The 16,918-nt window shown below is 41.1% G+C and overlaps 2 protein-coding genes across 3 annotated transcripts in view; one reads left to right on the forward strand and one right to left on the reverse strand.

Annotated features, from left to right (window-relative positions):
- Positions 1–228: 228 nt before the first annotated feature.
- TSSK6 (testis specific serine kinase 6) lies at positions 229–1,134 on the reverse strand. Its single transcript, XM_033955988.1, has one exon. It carries the CDS (start codon positions 1,039–1,041, stop codon positions 229–231), a length of 813 nt encoding a protein of 270 aa, XP_033811879.1. The 5' UTR covers positions 1,042–1,134.
- Positions 1,135–2,980: 1,846 nt separating this feature from the next.
- NDUFA13 (NADH:ubiquinone oxidoreductase subunit A13) overlaps positions 2,981–16,918 on the forward strand; it is a 28,162-nt gene continuing 14,224 nt past the window's right edge. Inside the window, exon 1 of one of the 2 annotated variants that reach the window (XM_033957211.1) lies at positions 2,981–3,226. In XM_033957211.1, the coding sequence (XP_033813102.1) occupies positions 3,133–3,226 (94 nt within the window). In that variant the 5' untranslated portion in view covers positions 2,981–3,132. The remainder of the gene's footprint in view (positions 3,227–16,918) is intronic. The other variant, XM_033957210.1, reaches the window with a different exon arrangement.

Genomic DNA, 16,918 nt, shown 5'->3' on the forward strand with positions numbered 1-16,918 from the left:
CTTCCCCTCAATAAGAGGGGAGCGGAGGGGGGCTGTCAGAATAACGAACACAAAGCCTCTGCAGGGAAAAAGTCAAAGAAAGGAAAGAGAAAACCGAGTGAAGGGGTTTATTGGTTTTTCGCTTTCTTTGGATTTTCTCTCTCTTTTTTGTTTTGCAGCAGATTAACGCCCCCTTCCCTTCTCTTCTCCTCGACCCTCCCCACCCCCTCCCTCCTCGCTGCCCCTCGCCTAGCTCTCTCGCATCCACACATGCTTGGCTACCAGGGCCACATCGGGGCGAGCGGGCGGGCTGAATTGCAGCAGCTGGCCTATTAGGGCCTGGCACCTCTCCTCCACAGGGGTGCTGTCCGGGTATACCACCCCCTTCTGCTGGATCTTGGGCATCTTGCTGACGTTGGAGTCGTCGAAGGGCATGCAGCCGGTCACCATCACGTAGAGGATGACCCCCAGGCTCCAGATGTCGTACTTCTTGGGGTCGTAGGGTATGCCCAGCAGCACCTCGGGGGGCGCGTAAGCGGCCGAGCCGCAATAGGTACTGCATAACTCCGGGTAGCCCTGTGATTTGCGGCCGAAGCCGAAGTCGGTGAGCTTGACTTGCAGCTGCTCGGTTAGCAGCACATTTTCGCACTTGAGGTCGCGGTGCACCACGTGGTGCTCGTGCAGGTAGCGCACGGCGCTGACTAGCTGCGCGAACATCTGGCGCGCCTGCGCAGGCCCGATGTGGCCACTCTTCTGCACTAGCTGAAGCAGGTCGGTGCTCGCCAGCTCCATCACTATGTAATGTTTGCCGTTGTTCACCTCGATGAACTCGAAGACCTGCACCACATGCGGGTGCCGGATGGCCCGCAGGATGGCCAGCTCGCGCGGCAGAAATTTGGTCACGAAGTCCGGGGGGGCCTTGCGCCGGTCCAGCACCTTGATCGCCACGTTGCCCTTGTACTTTTTAGATGTGGCCACCTTCACCTTGGAATAAGAGCCTTCGCCGATCGTCTTCCCCACTTTGTAGCCCAGGTCCATTAAAAGTGTGTCGGTTGAAGACATGATGGCTTAAGCCATAGCGCTAACAAAGACATAATTTCATCCTCCAGGCACCCCATCATCCTCTGGGGGGGAGGTCACACAGCGCCCGGGGCTGCATTTATACACTTCGGTAATAATTTGGACGCTTGTGAAGTTTTGAGGGGCGTCATGGGGAGCAGGGAGCCACCTCCCTCCCCAAACACATCTGCTTAGGTTTAGAGGACAGAGCCCGTTTTGCATGGACACCGTGGCTTCTTTTTCTGTTTTTAAAGGGCTAAACTACGATTTTGAAGGGCAACTACCATCAGTTTTGCAAGACTTGTTTTTTGGGCAATTTATTGATTTCAGTGACACTCATCGATGCCATAAAATTCAGCACCCGCTCACCGTAACAAAGGAAGCAGAGAACCAGGAGAAATTAAACTCTTTTCAAGCGGTGAGGCAGTTTTTAATTTCATACTATTTTCTCCCCATTCCGCAAGAATGGTGGTACCGCAAGAAAATTAACCAAAGTTGCATCTAGATTTCTCCCTATATCTGGAAAACAACTGATAATCGCAATTTTTCGTTTTCTAATATTTTAAACCAGTGTTTCACCCAATGTTAAAACCAAATTTACCTGTATTTACAGTTGTCAGATATTCTGAAATCCGTACAATTTACGTTACATCGATTATCTTGACCCCTCTGGAGCAGTAGCAGGAAACGACTGCTACGTTAAAACATCCATAGTCCTTCACATCTCTCCTCTCTTCTACCTTCCAAAGTATTTAGATCAATGCTGTCTTGTTAAAATGTTTATTTTTATTTTTCCTCTAACTCTACTTTTCACTTCTCTATTACCCTCCAGGTACTTTAGTTAGATTGTGAGCCTTTGGGACAGTAAGGGAATTTTTCAAGTACCTTTCTTATTTCTAATCTTAATGTATATTTTCTGTAAACCGCTTAGAACCTAACGGATGTAGCGGTATATAAGAAATAAATTACATTACATTACATCAGAATTTAAATTTAATGAATATTTTCAACAGAAAAATGGAATAAATAGCTTTGAGATGTTAATTGCAGACAGGCTGATAAATTATATTCTGCCTATTCTTTTTATTATTATTATTATTATAGTACTGTATCCAGGAGCTACTTTGTCAGAAAGTCTGTGTGGACACCTACTGGACGGAAAGGGGATAAAGAAAGACGGGAACCGAGCAAGTGGAGTGATTCTTCAGGCTGTACCAACAGCACCTGAACGCCCATGTGTGCATTAAGTTGTTTGATTTTGGGAGTAGCGTTGTCAGCTTGCTCCAGATTTCATCTGACAGGGTTGATCTAGTCCTTGATTAACCCCACTGCAGGCAGAAATTTGTAGTTCTCTGATTTCCCAGCTGCAGGCAATGGAACAAACTCAAGATTGGATCAACATTTGTCAGATGTAACCAGCTGGCAACCCTGGTTGGGAAACACAGGATTGCATGAACATTTGGTTAGCTAGAAGTAAAGAAGAACAAAGCTTAATTTACCCTGCATCATGCATCTAGCAGCAAGAGCAGGGCCTACTTTTTATAGACTGAAAATCATCCTCCAAAAGATCATTTCCCTCAGTTCTTCGAGGATCCTCCTGGGACTTGACCTGTGGGCAAAGGTGTCGCCTCTGACGTCAAAGCTGCTATGATAAGCCAATTCAATGTGTGTGACGTTATCGATGATATTGCTAAGATGGCTGCCTTCAAAGGCATGAGTTTAAAAAGTAATAACACGAAAATAAAGGCAGAAATACCACGTTTATTTAGTACGAGTTTGTCTTGTTTCCATGATAACTTACTGCAGTCAACTCAGCTACTTATGAGGGCTACTTACTGCAGTCAATCCATCTACTTTTGAGAGGTTTCCTGCATTCAAATATTTTTATTTAAAATGCATTGTAGTCCAGGTTTCTATAATTAGTAGTAGTATGCGTAGAGAACGCCCTGCGCAGAGAGCTGGGTTCACCAAAGCAGCAAAATCACCAGCTGCTATGCTCTAGTGGCGAGTACGTCGCTCCGTACTACGTTCCTCGTGACGTCATGCGCTAACAGTGTTGGCGCTGTTCGGGCGAAGAGACAAGCAGGAACCAGGATGGCGGCGTCCAAGGTGATACAGGACATGCCGCCTTCCGGGGGCTACGGGCCCATCGACTACAGGCGGAACCTACCCAAGAGAGGCCTGTCTGGTGAGGGCTTAATGGGCGCAAAACCAGGAGTGTGCCATTAGGTGGGAGGAAGTGTGCTGCACAGTGTATCTTCTGATGGGAGAGAGACTGCATTACGTATATTAGGGGTTTTCAAACCTGTCCTGAGGACTCCGGGTTTTCAGGGTCTCTAATGAAGTTTATTTCTTAGTATTACTTGGGAGGGGGTGTGAAACAGAATGCGCCCCCAGTCCTCCTGTATGGCATGGAATGCAGTGTATTTTTTTGATACTATAATATAATATGGTTCCCCCACCAAAAAAAAAAAATTCGTGGTAATACATGGCAAGAAATAGGCAACGTAGTGTCAGGAGATCATGGAAAGGGTGGTGCCTGTAGTAGTATTTTATGGGAAGTGATGCTGACAGAATTCAAAAAGTCCAGGGATAAACGCAAAGGTTTCTCCTACAAAGATGGAATGAAAGTACTAAACGTTTCCACTCACAGTAAGAATCAAGAAAAAGAAACACCACTAAAGAGACAAAAGTGGTTTCAGACTACACTGGGCACCAACTACAATTCTAAAGACAAAGGGTGGGTAACCTAAAGACAAGCGGGGTGGGGGTGGAATAATATGCAATGCAGAGAGGTAAAAACTCTTGTTAGGGGACTCAATTATCAGAGGCATTAATTTATGGACTCAATCCATGGGTTCAAAGTTAAATGCCTTCCAGGATTCTCAGCCACCAGAGATACCAACTGGTCAAACAAGAGAATAAAGGGGATGGAACTCCTCTCATATGAGGAAAGACTAAAAAGATTAGGTAGGGCTCATCAGCTTGGAAAAGAGACGGCTGAGGGGAGATATGATTGAAGTCTACAAAATCCTGAGTGGAGTAGAATGGGTACAAGTGGATCGATTTTTCACTCTGACAAAAATTACAAAGACTAGTTACAGGGAAATACTTTTAAAACCAATAGGAGGAAATATTTTTTCACTCAGAGAATAGTTAAGCTCTGGAACGCATTTGGCCAGCTGGTTTTAAGAAAGGGTTGGACAATTTTCTGGAGGAAAAGTCCATTGTTATTGAGAAAGACATGGGGGAAGCCACGTCTTGCCCTGGATCGGTAGCATTCCTTGGTTTTTGGCCAGGTACTAGGGACCTGGATTGGCCACTGTGAGAATAGACTACTGAACTTGTTTTGAAACTGAAAAATTGAAATTGGTCTGACCTAGTAAGGCTATTCTTATGTTCTTAAAACTGACATTGTAATCCACTTGAGGACAAATGATCTGGCCAAAAGTGGTTTATTTGAAGCACAGAAAACTTTCTAGGAGCTGTGGGAGGGTCTGAAGATGTTGATACAGATTATAACCTTTTCTGAAGTACTGTGGTAAGGGAGAGTAAAGGTTTCATAATATAAAGATGTTCAATAAGTGGCTCAAATCCTGGTGTCAGAAGGTTTTAGATACATATAGAAACATAGAAATTGACGGCAGAAAAGGGCCATAGCCCATCGAGTCTGCCCATACCAGTGATTCTTACTCTCCTAGAGATCCCACATGAATATTCCATTTCCTCTTGAAATCTAACACGCTGCTGGCCTCAATCACCCGCTGAGGCAGCTCGTTCCAATGATCGACCACCCTTTCGGTGAAGAAGTACTTCCTAGCATCACCCTGAAATTTCCCTCCCCTGATTTTCAGCGAGTGTCCTCTGGTTACCGAGGGCCCCGTAAGACTGAAGATATCATCTTTCACCACTATACGCCCAGTAATATACTTAAAGGTTTCAATCATGTCTCCTCTCTGTCTTCGCTCCTCCAATGAGTACATCTGCAGTTTTTTTAACCTTTCTTCATACGTGAGATCCCTGAGCCCCAAAACCATCCTGGTAGCCATTCGCTGAACCGACTCAATTTTCAACACATCTTTTCGGTAGTGTGGTCTCCAGAATTGAACACAATACTCGAGATGAGGTCTCACCATGGATCTGTACAGTGGCATTATTACTTCAGGTTTTCTGCTGACAAAACCCCTACGGATACAGCCCATCATTTGTCTTGCCTTGGATGAAGCCTTCTCTACTTGATTGGCAGCCTTCATATCGTCGCTAATGATCACTCCTAAATCACGTTCCATCGTGGTCCTGGACAAGGTTTCACCATTTAGTGTGTAAGTTCTGTGTGGATTTTTTTTGCCTAGATGCATTATTTTACATTTTTTAGCATTGAAGCCTAGCTGCCAAGTTGATGACCACTGCTCGAGCTGTCTTAGGTCCTGCGTCATAAAGTCAGGCACACTGCTTTTGCCAACTATGTTGCATAGTTTGGCATCGTCGGCAAACAGTGATACTTTTCCTCTAAGTCCTTAGGAGGATGGGGCAATATCTGGAAAAACAAAAGGCTCTATTGTAAGGAGGGCCACATCTTTCTGTGATGGGAAGGAGGATACTTGGTGAGAAAATCGGATAGTATGTTACTAGGCATTTAAACTAGAGTGTGGGAGTGACAAAGGGAAACAGGTGAAATTAAAAAGTCACAATGTGAAGAAAGTAATGTTAACATCATCAACAAAAGAGAAGGGGGGAGTTGGCAAAACACTATACAGGTCAGTAAAATGTTGTTGGAAACCAATGAGCACAAATGCTTCTTCTTTAAGTTCAGGATCTACAAGCTCTGATGTTAGAAGGATACTTTGATATTGTTGCTGTCATAGAAATATGGTTCAATGATTCCTATGAGTGGGATGTAACTATACGAGGCTATAACCTTTTAGAAAGGATAGAGATGGTCATTAGGATGGCACTATATGTAAGAAACACTATTAAGGCAGCTGAAATACAGGGGTGGGGAATTGAGAAAGTGTTATGGATTAGCTTGAAGAAAGAAGATGGAACTTCTATACACACAGGTGTCAACTGCAGGCATCCAATGCAGACAGATAAACTGGATAAAGAGATGGTTGTAGATATCCAAAAATTGAGTTTAAAAGTGGAGGTGCTGTTACTAGGAGATTTCAAACTTCCTGATGGAGTCTGGAATGACCCAACTGTAGAATAAGAAAGAAACCAAGAGATTGTAGATGCCCTTCAAAGTGCTCTGCTCAGACCAATGGTGTCGGAACCCACGAGAGAAGGTACTCACAAATGGAGAAAGTGTCTGATGTCTGGGTGCCAACCTGGGTAACAGTGATCCTCATAGAGTATTTCAAGCATGCTGATTTCAGTAAAATGAGAGCATTCCTGAAGAAAGAACTGATAGGATAGAAGGATATAAGAGAAGTGGAAAGACTGGTCCAAGATGAAAGGAGCTATAAAAATGGCAACTGTTAGAAAAGTTAATAAAAGCAAGAGGAAAAGGAAAATGTTATTTTTCTCAAAACAGTTAGCTGAAGAAATAGACAAAAAAGGCAGCATCAAGAAATACAAAAGAAAAAACCACGGGAAAGGAAGTGACATCATAGCCCAGGATGGCCGCTTAATTTCAGATCTCCACCTGGGCTGCTAATTTTTGCTGGGGAAACATTCTCAAAACCTCATAACTTTGTGCACTAGCGGTATGATTCAGTGTTTAAAGGACGGTCACTCGGGAAAAAAACTTGAAAAATTCAGTTTCATGGCGGAATTGGGCAAAAAAATTGAAATCCGGGCCAGGGCCTACAAGATCAGAGCGTGGAAAAGGGCCTGCAACACAATCATTCGATTCGGAGGATGACACTTTGGTGAATACTGCTGGAGAGGGAATGAGCTCGAAAGTACCAGCTATGCCTACATGCATTAACAAGTTAAAAGTTGAGATGGTGGGAGTCTACCAAGATGTTAAAGCAACCCTTGAGGAAATAAAGAATGAAGTGCATGAATTGGGAGCATGTGTAACTGCCTCGGAGGCGCACGTGTAACTGCCTCGGAGGATCATGTGGTGGCGATAGAAAAAGAGGTGAAGCTGACTAAACAATCTGTGAATAGTCAAGCTAAACTGATTTCGGACCTACAGACACAGGTTGAAGATTTAGAGAATAGGTCACGACGCTGCAATCTTCAAAGGTATCCCTGAAACGGATGCTTATAAAGACAGTATGGATTTGCAGCGTGTTGCTGGAGGTAGATGATGGAGATGAGGGAGCAAAATTTCATATCCAAAGGGCACATCGTTGCTTGGGCTCTCCTAGGGGCACCAATGTGTGGAACATTATTGCATGCTTTGGTGATTTTGGGGCTAAGGTGCAGTCTCTGGTTTTGGGCCTACTAGATTATTGTAATATTATCTATTTGGGCTCTTATAAGAAAACTATTAGGAAGATAAAAGTTGTCCAGAATACAGCGGTTCGTTTGATCTATAATTTGAAGAAATCTGAACACATAACATCTTATTTTAGGAAATTGCATTGGCTTCCTGTTGAAGTCAGAATACTTTTCAAATTTGATTATATCAGTTATAAGACTCTATTTGGAAATGTACCATGGAACATTTCATACTCTCAGGTAATGAACGCCATACACGTGGCTGTTCTTTTTTTCCAACAAAAGACCCCCAAAAATTAAATGTTTGTCTATTAATTAAAATACATACACAAAACCATTTAGAAAAGTCAAAAATGGACAGTAGACTATATCCCAATTAGTATTTTATTGAATTTTATATATAGGGACTAGCCTCAGATTAAGGAGCAGATCTCCCCATAATGGGGTTTCTTCAAGAGAAAGAAAACCAATCTTCTCTTGTTCCTCGTAACATCACTGGCTTTGTCCCAACCTCCCTACCAAATTAATTAATGTTTAATATTATAATCTATTATCTACACTTAAAAATTATTTAATTATTGTCTAACTTTATTTCATTTATTTATCTCACTTTATTTCATTCTTCCAATCATAAATCTACTATATAAAATTTACCAATTCAATAATTTATCATGATAGGGGATACTAAAAAAGTCCACATACCAAAATGGCACTCAAAACCCACTCAACACTAACCCTTTAGAAATTTTAAAACGGATTGCTGAATTAAAATGCTTTTATACCATAAATATTTCAGCTATTCTCAGTTCATTTAGTTCATTAAATACCTTGCTATTCCTTTAACTACTTGAGGTATTAAATTCAGCAAAACTTATTCTAAAGTGCTTGTTTGAAATATTTCATTAAAAGTGCTCATGTGCTATTGTAACCAAGGTTATAAAAAATATTTCTGTACCTTTAAAAATTCAGAGCTGTACATGTCACTTTTGGAATTCTGGACAGCACAGCTCTCTCTCCAGGAAGTCAGAAGTGGCTAGTATTCAAAACTGCCAAGGAGAGCAGTTGAGTTTGGGTGGGTTTTCTCTGGAGACAGCTGTGTGTTGGAAGTTGTCTGTGTTTTTGAAGGGAAATTTTGAATTTATTGAAGAACAGTAATAATTTAGATTTGGTTAGAATACTGTATCCTGTTTGGAGTAATTTGTATAGTAATAATAGTATTTCTGAAACATTATTCAATGTTTGGATTTTTTTTCCAAGTTTTAACCTTGGTGACATGCACTTGTGTTTTGGGGTTATAAGAGGTTTATTGAAATATTAGTTAATTGTGGGTGGGTATAGTTTAGGGCTATCTCAATTATCTATTCTTTTATATAGTTAGTTTAAAGTGGAATCTTGGGGAGTAGTTAGGGTTTTCCTTTATTGATTTGTTAATAGAGTAGTAGGGATCAACAAGAACTGCAATCAAACGCTAGCCCACGCAAGAAAGAAAGAAGAAGAGAAAAATAAACGCCTGTTTGCCTGAAGTCATCTGTCCTGGACCGGTGTGTGATTAGACATTAAGAAAAAAAACTTCTCCTGAGCTACAGTTGTGGTAACTGTAATATATTGTAAATTTTAAATGCATATTAAATTTATTTTATTTGAAATATTTGAGTGAAATAAATTTTTTATGCAGCTTTGGCTATTTCCTGAGTAACTGGAAATTGCCTGGGTTACACTATAAATACTAAGGGGTCCTTTTATCAAGCTGCGGTAGGGGTTTAACGCGCGTAATACCGCGTGTTAAACCGCCTGCCGTGCTAGTCACTGACGCCTGCATTGATATATCTTAAGCAACGCTTATCTGGAAGTATATATGCTAGTGTGGGTTCCGAACAAACAGCTCGGAACCCACACAGGCACTTTCAGATAAGCTTTGCTTAAGATATATCCCTGATGCAGCGGGTCTCAAGTTTTTCCCGCGAAACGCAGGCCTTGTCGTTGGAAGACAGATAAATGACAAAGCAACGCCTGTGGTTCCTTAAAGAGCAATGTTGAGCTAAGTACTACTAAGTATTTGAAAATTATGATGAATGATAGTAAACTGCTTTATGAAGTGAAGTTTAGAAGAAATTGAAGATGAATTCAAACATGAACTATAGTGAATTATGAATTTAGTATTTATATTTATAGCACATGAGCACTTTTAATGAAATATTTCAAACAAGCACTTTTAAAATAAGCACTTTAGAATAAGTTTTGCTGAATTTAATATCTCAAATAGTTAAAGGAATATAGCAAGGTATTTAATGAACTAAATGAATTGAGAATAGCTGAAATATTTATGGTATAAAAGCATTTTAATTTAGCAATACTTTTTAAAATTTATAAGGTCAGTATTCAGTGGGTTTTGAGTGTCATTTTGGAATGTGGACTTTTTTAGAATCCCCTATCATGATAAATTATTGAATTGGTAAATTTTATATAGTAGATTTATGATTGGAAGAAGAATGAAATAAAGTTAGACAGTAATTAAATAGTTTTTAAGTGTAGATAATAGATTATAATATTAAACATTAATTAATTTGATAGGGAGGTTGGGACAAAGCCGGAGATGTTACGAGGAGCAAGAGAAGATTGGTTTTCTTTCTCTTGAAGAAACCCCATTATGGGGAGATCGGCTTCATAATCTGAGGCTTGTCCCTATATATAAAATCCAATAAAATACTAACTGGGATATAGTCTACTGTCCATTTTGACTTTTCTAAATGGTTTTGTGTATGTTCTTTTTTCCATCCTTAAAAGGATATATGTACAAGATTTCTTGAAAGAACTTTCCAAGCTGGCAAATGAAGTAAAACATTTAAGTGGTTTGATTGCAGCTTCTAATTCCTACCAAACTTTTATGATAAATGTTAAAACTTATCTTTTTGATAAATTTGCCTGATGTTACCACAAATTTTAATGCTATTGCTGTACTATTGCTGTTTTTATTCAGCTTTTCATTATTAACCGCATAGAACTGAGAGGTACTGCGGTATAAAAAATAAAATTTATTATTATGAAGCACATATTAATCAAAGCCAAACACAAGCCAGAATGGCGCTGGAAGGATTTAAAGGTGAGAGTTTTCCAAGACCTGGCATGGGCAGCGCTGCAGAGGAGACAGACTTTCAGAGTTATTACTAAGTTGTTGAGAGAAGGGCATAAATATAGATGGCTTTTTCTTTTTGGGATGTTGATAACCTTCAATGGGAAATCCAGAAATATCCAAACTATTAAAGAGGTGTGGACGGTACTCAGGGAGCTGGGGTGCTGTAATTTACCCACTACAGACCAACTACAGTAAATGCCAGAGGTACCCCAGATGGATGGAGCGTGTCAGACTGTGGGGCAACAGGAAGCCTGCTTCTAAGACTGCTACCTAAGGAACAGGACTGATTTTGGTTTTGTGCTGCAGGTTTACGATTGTGGTTCAAGTTTGAGGGAGTGAATGAGGGTGATTGTTGGATGAAAGAGAATGATTGTGATATGCAAGCAGACTGGGGGAGTTATCATTTCCTTACATATACTGTCTGGTCAAGGAGAGGAGAGGGGACTGGGGGGGGAGTAAAAGGGGGAGCAAGGGGGGTACAGTGGGAACTGTGCAGTTATCTTCTGTGTGTTCAACAAATGTAGAATTTGATTGGTTCATGGATTGGTCTAAATAATCCATGGAAACGAAGTATAGTCCTAAAAGAAGTGAAACGGTTGTAGTGGGATGTGGTTCTGTTTCAGGAGACTCATCTGCGGGCACATGATCATGGGTTACTGGCTCATCAGGGTTTTGAGGCAGTGGTCACTCATCAAGCAGGGGGAGGGCAGAGGAAAGGAGGCCTAGCTATATTAGTTTGAAGAGGGACAGGCCTGGTCATAGAGCGGGAATATAAGGATGTTGAAGGTAGATGTCTAGCTATATGGGAAACTTATAAAGGTACTTGTTTACCATAATTAACATCTATGGGCCCAATACAGGACAGGCACAGTACTATAAATCTCTTATGCAGCCCTTACTAAAATTTGTGCAAGGGGTGATATTTGTAGGAGGGGACTTTAATGTTACACCTAATGCATTGCTTGACCATTCCAAAGGGGGGTGGGGGGGCTGGCTCTGGTAATCAACATAGGAAAGCTTTTTTGTGAACTTATGAAAATGTTAAATCTGTTTGAGGTAGAGGAACAAATGAGATCTGTCCGAGGGAAGGCGATAGTGGATTTTTTAAGGGCACGATTAAAACAGCGGGTGTTTGAGTTTGGGAATAAATCTGGAACTATGCTGGCCAGATACTTGAAGAAAAGGAGAGTTCAGAATACAATTCAAGAAGTTAGAGAACCGGGAGGTTTGACCTCTTGTTCAGATTTGGGTATTCAGGCTTGTTTTATGTGGTTTTATAAAAAAAAACTTTATCAGAGAGCGGAAAGTGCAAAGAGGCCTGCGATCGAGGCTTTTTTGGCTAATATACAACAGCCAGAGCTTTCTGAGTTCACCTGGAAGAGATTGAATCAACCAATTGCTCTCTCAGAGGTTTTGACAGCCTGGCAAATCCCCAGGGTATACAGGACACTTTTATAAACAATTCAGTGATATCCTGGGCGGTCTTTTGACTGGGGGAAGCAGACATCACAGTTTTGCTGAAACCTAGAAAAGATCCAACAGGATGGAATGAGGCATTATGACATAGAACATAGAAACATGATGGCAGATAAAGGCCGAATGACCCATGCAGTCTCCATCTGCAGTAACCATTATCTCTTCCTCTAAGAGATTCCATGTGCTTATCCCAGGCTTTCATGAATTCAGACAGTTTCTGTCTCCACCACTTCTTCTGGGAGACTGTTCCAAGCATCTACCACTCTTTCTGTAAAAAAGTATTTTCTAAGATTACTCCTGAGCCTATCACCTCTTAACTTCATCCTATGCCCTCTCATTCCAGAGCTTCCTTTCAAATGAAAGAGACTTGACTCATGCACATTAACGCCACGTAGGTATTTAAACATCTCTATCATATCTTCCCTCTCCCGCCTTTCCTCGAAAGAATACAGATTGAGATCTTTAAGTCTGTCCCCATACGCCTTATGACAAAGACCACACACCATTTTAGTAGCCCTCCTCTGGACCCACTCCATCCTTTTTATATTTTTTTGAAGGTGCAGCCTCCAGAATTGTACACAATATTCTAAATGAAGTCTCAGCAAAGTCTTATACAGGGGTATCAATACCTCCTTTTTGCTACTAGCCATACCTCTCCCTATGCACCCTAGCATCCTTCTAGCTTTCGCCGTCACCTTTTCTACTTGTTTGGCCACCTTAAGATCATCATATACAATCATACCCAAATCTTTCTCTTCTGTCGTGCACATAAGTTCTTCACTCTCTAAACTGTACCGTTCCCTCAGGTTTTTGCAGCCCAAATGCATGACTTGCATTTCTTAACATTAAATTTTTAGCTGCCAAATTTCATACCATTCTTCAAGCTTTGCCAGGGCTTTCTTCATGTTATTCACACCATCCTGGGTATCTATTGCAGATTTTGGTATCATCTGTAAAGAGGCAAATCTTACCCAACAGCCCTTCAGCAATATCGTTTATAAAAATGTTAAAAAGAACAGGCCCAAGAAAAGACCTTATAAGTCTTATAGACCTATTTCCTTATTGAATGTAGATGCCAAAATAATAGCAAAAGTGCTGGCATTGTGGTTGGCAGGGGTTTTACCAAGTCTTATTAGTGTGGACCAATCTGGGTTTATTATGAGGAGGCAGGTGCGGGATAATGTGTGACGTACTTTGCATTTGATCTGGCATGCCAAACGCCATCCTGAGAAGACTGCTATCCTTGCCATAGATGCTGAAAAAGCATTTGATTGGGTTAATTGTGAATTTTTATGGGCAATGATGTAGAAATTAGGTCTGGGTGAAACTTTCTGTTTCTGGTTTCAGGCTCTATATGTACAACCAAATACCTGTTTGAGAATTAATGGCTCCTATACTGATTTTTTTTTTATATAGGGACAGGGACGAGGCAGGGCTGCCCATTATCACCCTTATTATTTTCTATCTCCATCGAACCTTTAGCAGCTTGTATTAGAGCACATCTAGATCTATAGGGAATCAAGATTGGGCATCAGGAACATATAATTGCGTTGTTCGCAGATGATGTCCTGTATATTCAAGACCCAGAGATTACAGTTCCGACCTATTTGGAGGTCTTTCAGCAGTATGGAAACTTGGCGGATTTTAAGGTTAGTATAGATAAATCAGAATTTATGGGTCTCCAGATGACTGAAGAAGAAGAGCTAAGGATAGGTGCTGTTTCCTTTTAAAATTGCAGGATCTCACATTAGATATTTGGGGATCAATTTACCATGCAACTTGAATTGTTTGTATCAAGTTAATTATGGCAGGATTGTGCAGCAGGTGAGGAGTGAACTACAGGGCTGGCGGGGACTTTGGTTGTCTTGGTGGGGTAAAATAGCAGTGTTGAAGATGAATGTTTTGCCGAACACAATGCCGAAGATGAATGTGTTCCAAACACTGCCCATACCTATACCTAGAGGAATGTTGCAGACTTTACAGAGGGAATTTTTTCGATTCATTTGGGATGGTAAATCCCCATGGTTAGGGAAAAAAGTATTATGGGCCCTGCATGACCAGGGAGGACGAGCAGTCCCTAATTTGCAGTAGTATTATCAAGCTGCCCAATTGCAGTTTATTTTGGATTGGTCTACAGTCAGATAATCCAGGGGTGCAGCTGGAGTGATATTTTGCAGGTCAGCCCTTAACATGGAGAATGTGGGCCTCGAATATGGGCAGAACACCTAGAGGTACAATATAAATCCTTTTGTATCCCGCTTGGTTGAGCTTTGGGGAAAACTTAGAACTCAGTGGGGAAGGGGTGGTAAGGCATCCACATTAGCAGCTATTAGAGGGGAACCATCTTTTCTAGTGGGGTTGGACAGTAGGGTTCTTGCTATGTGGGAAGAACTGAGACTATGGGTTTTTAGGGATTTTTTCAGGGTACAGGCATGATAATTTCACACCCTCCAAGATAGATATCAGATTCCTGATGGTGATTTCCTACAGTATATGCAGCTCCGCCATTACATGCAACGACAGGAATGGCTGAAGGATAGTCCTATTCCATTGGAATACTTAGAAAATTTATGGGTTTTGTTACAGAGAATTCCCAGGCCCATTTCAGCTTTGTATTCTTACCTTAGAGACTAGGAGAAGTTTTCTTGTGGGTTTAGAGTGAAGTGAGAGGCTGATTTGAACCAAATATTTACAGATTTCCAATGGCAGACAATTTGGAGGTCCAGAAAGCCTCTTTGTGTGTTTTGGTAGGAAAATGCTTATAAGGTCTTTTCCAAATGGTATTTGACACCTGACTGGCTTCATAGTATTTTCCCATATGTACCTGATACTTGTTGGAGATGTGGGGAATCCAAGAGGGATCTTTCTTCATATTTGGTGGACATTTATTATAGTACGATCCTTTTGGATAAAAGTAACGCAATGGCTTTCTGGCTGGATTGAGGGCACTGTGCCCCTCACATCAGAGAGCTGTTTGTTGGGGATGATGAATGCTAGATCCCTGAAGTGGAAATGTTGCATGATCCGTCAAGGGTTGGCGGCAGCAAAATGCTTATTTACATTGCACTGGAAACAGGCAGAGGTTCCGTCCATTACTGAGTGAACTACATCCAAAACAGTTGGTGAGCCAGGAATGTATTATAGCTACCCGGAAAGGTTTATATGAGACTCAGCGTAAAGATTGGGTATTGATCCTGCGGAAGATTGATGGCTGTTAGACTAAATGAGCCGGGGGGGGGGAGGGATATTGAAATAGGCAAAGCATTGGATGGTTTACTGGTGGATTGTTTTGATATATTTGTACTGTATGGGGGCATTTGCTGGAGTGGGGGAGAATGAGGGGTTATTGATGATCCAGTAAGGTTGGGTTTTTTTATGGTTTTCTGATATTCATCAGGGTTGTATAGGAGTACAGTTGTTTGTCATTTTTTGTACTATCTTTCTGAGTGTGGTCACTTGGTACTCCAAAGTATTGTTTTGTATTTTGTTAATGATCAGTATGAGATTGGATTGTGGCCAGTTTGACCGGTTTACTGCTGTATTTGTGTATTGGAAAATTTTAATAAAAATTTATTGGGGGAAAAATTAAAACACAAGAAGAGAAACAAGAAGATTGGCAAAAGTGCAGAAGGAAGAAAAAATGGATAGAGATGTAAAGAGAGGAGACAACTTTTTTCAGTATATTGGAGAAAGGAAGAAGACTAGAAATAGATTAAATGATGCTAAGAACTGCCATGTGGAAAGTGAGGAGGAAAAAGTGGACATGCTAAACAAATACTTCTGTATTCATGGAAGAAAAGTCTGCCAAAGGACCTCAGTTATCTGACAAAGGTATATTTGGGAATGGAGTATAGATATCACACTGTTCACAGAAGAAAGTGTGTATGAACAACTGGAAGAACTAAAAGTGGACAAAGCCACAGGACTAGACAAGATCCACCCCAGGATACTGACGGAATTCAAAGATGTTCTCGCTAGTCCTTTCTCATATTGTTTAATAAATTTTTTGGAGAAGAGAGAATGTGGTCCCTCTTTACAAAAGTGATAACGGAGAAGAAGTAGGAAACTACAGTCTTGGTAAGCCACACTTTGGTGGCTGAAAATATAATGGAAGCTCTGCTGAAAGAAATAATAGTGAACTACCAGGAATCAAACAGGTTACAAAATCTGACACATGTTTCACCAAGGGGAAATTGTGTCAAGCAAATCTGATTTCTTTGGGTGACAAGAAAACTAAATAGAAGATGTGCACTAGATGTAGTCTACCTGAATTTCAGCAAAACCTTTGGCACAGTTCCTCATAGGATGCTCATCAATAAACGTAGAAGGCTGAAGCTAGGACCCAAAGCGGTGACCTGGATTAGAAATTGGTTGACAGATGACAGAAAGTGGTGCCAAATGGAACTTGCTCAGAGGAAAGAAAGGTGAGGGATTGGCATTGGGGCCCATTCTGTTCAATATATTTGAGTGATATTTCAGAAGGGTTAGAAGGAAAAGTGTCTTTTTGCAGATGACACAAAGATTTGCAATAGAGTGGACATTCCAGAGGAAATAGAAAACATGAAAAGAGATCAGCAAACATTAGAAAAATGGTCTCATGCTTGACACTTAAAATTTATTGAGAAGAGTGATGCGCTTGGGGAGGAAAAAATCCAAAGGAGCTGTATGTGCCAGGGGATGAGAAACCGATATGTATGGAGTAGGAGAGAGACTTTGTGGTGGTAGTGCCTGAGGATCTCAAGGTTGCAAAGCAATGTGACTAAGCGGTGGTCGTAGCCAGAAGGATGTTGTGCTGCATAGAGGAATCACCAGCAGAAAAAGAACAGTGTTGATGCCCTTGTACAAGTCATTGCTGAGGCCTCACTTGAAATATTGTGTTCA

Source organism: Geotrypetes seraphini, chromosome 8, assembly GCF_902459505.1.
Source record: "Geotrypetes seraphini chromosome 8, aGeoSer1.1, whole genome shotgun sequence".
NCBI classification, from domain to species: domain Eukaryota; kingdom Metazoa; phylum Chordata; class Amphibia; order Gymnophiona; family Dermophiidae; genus Geotrypetes; species Geotrypetes seraphini.

What these genes read in the sequence shown, in the direction of transcription:
- TSSK6 (XM_033955988.1), bottom strand. Translation starts at nt 1,041, where the DNA reads ATGTCTTCAACCGACACACTTTTAATGGACCTGGGCTACAAAGTGGGG.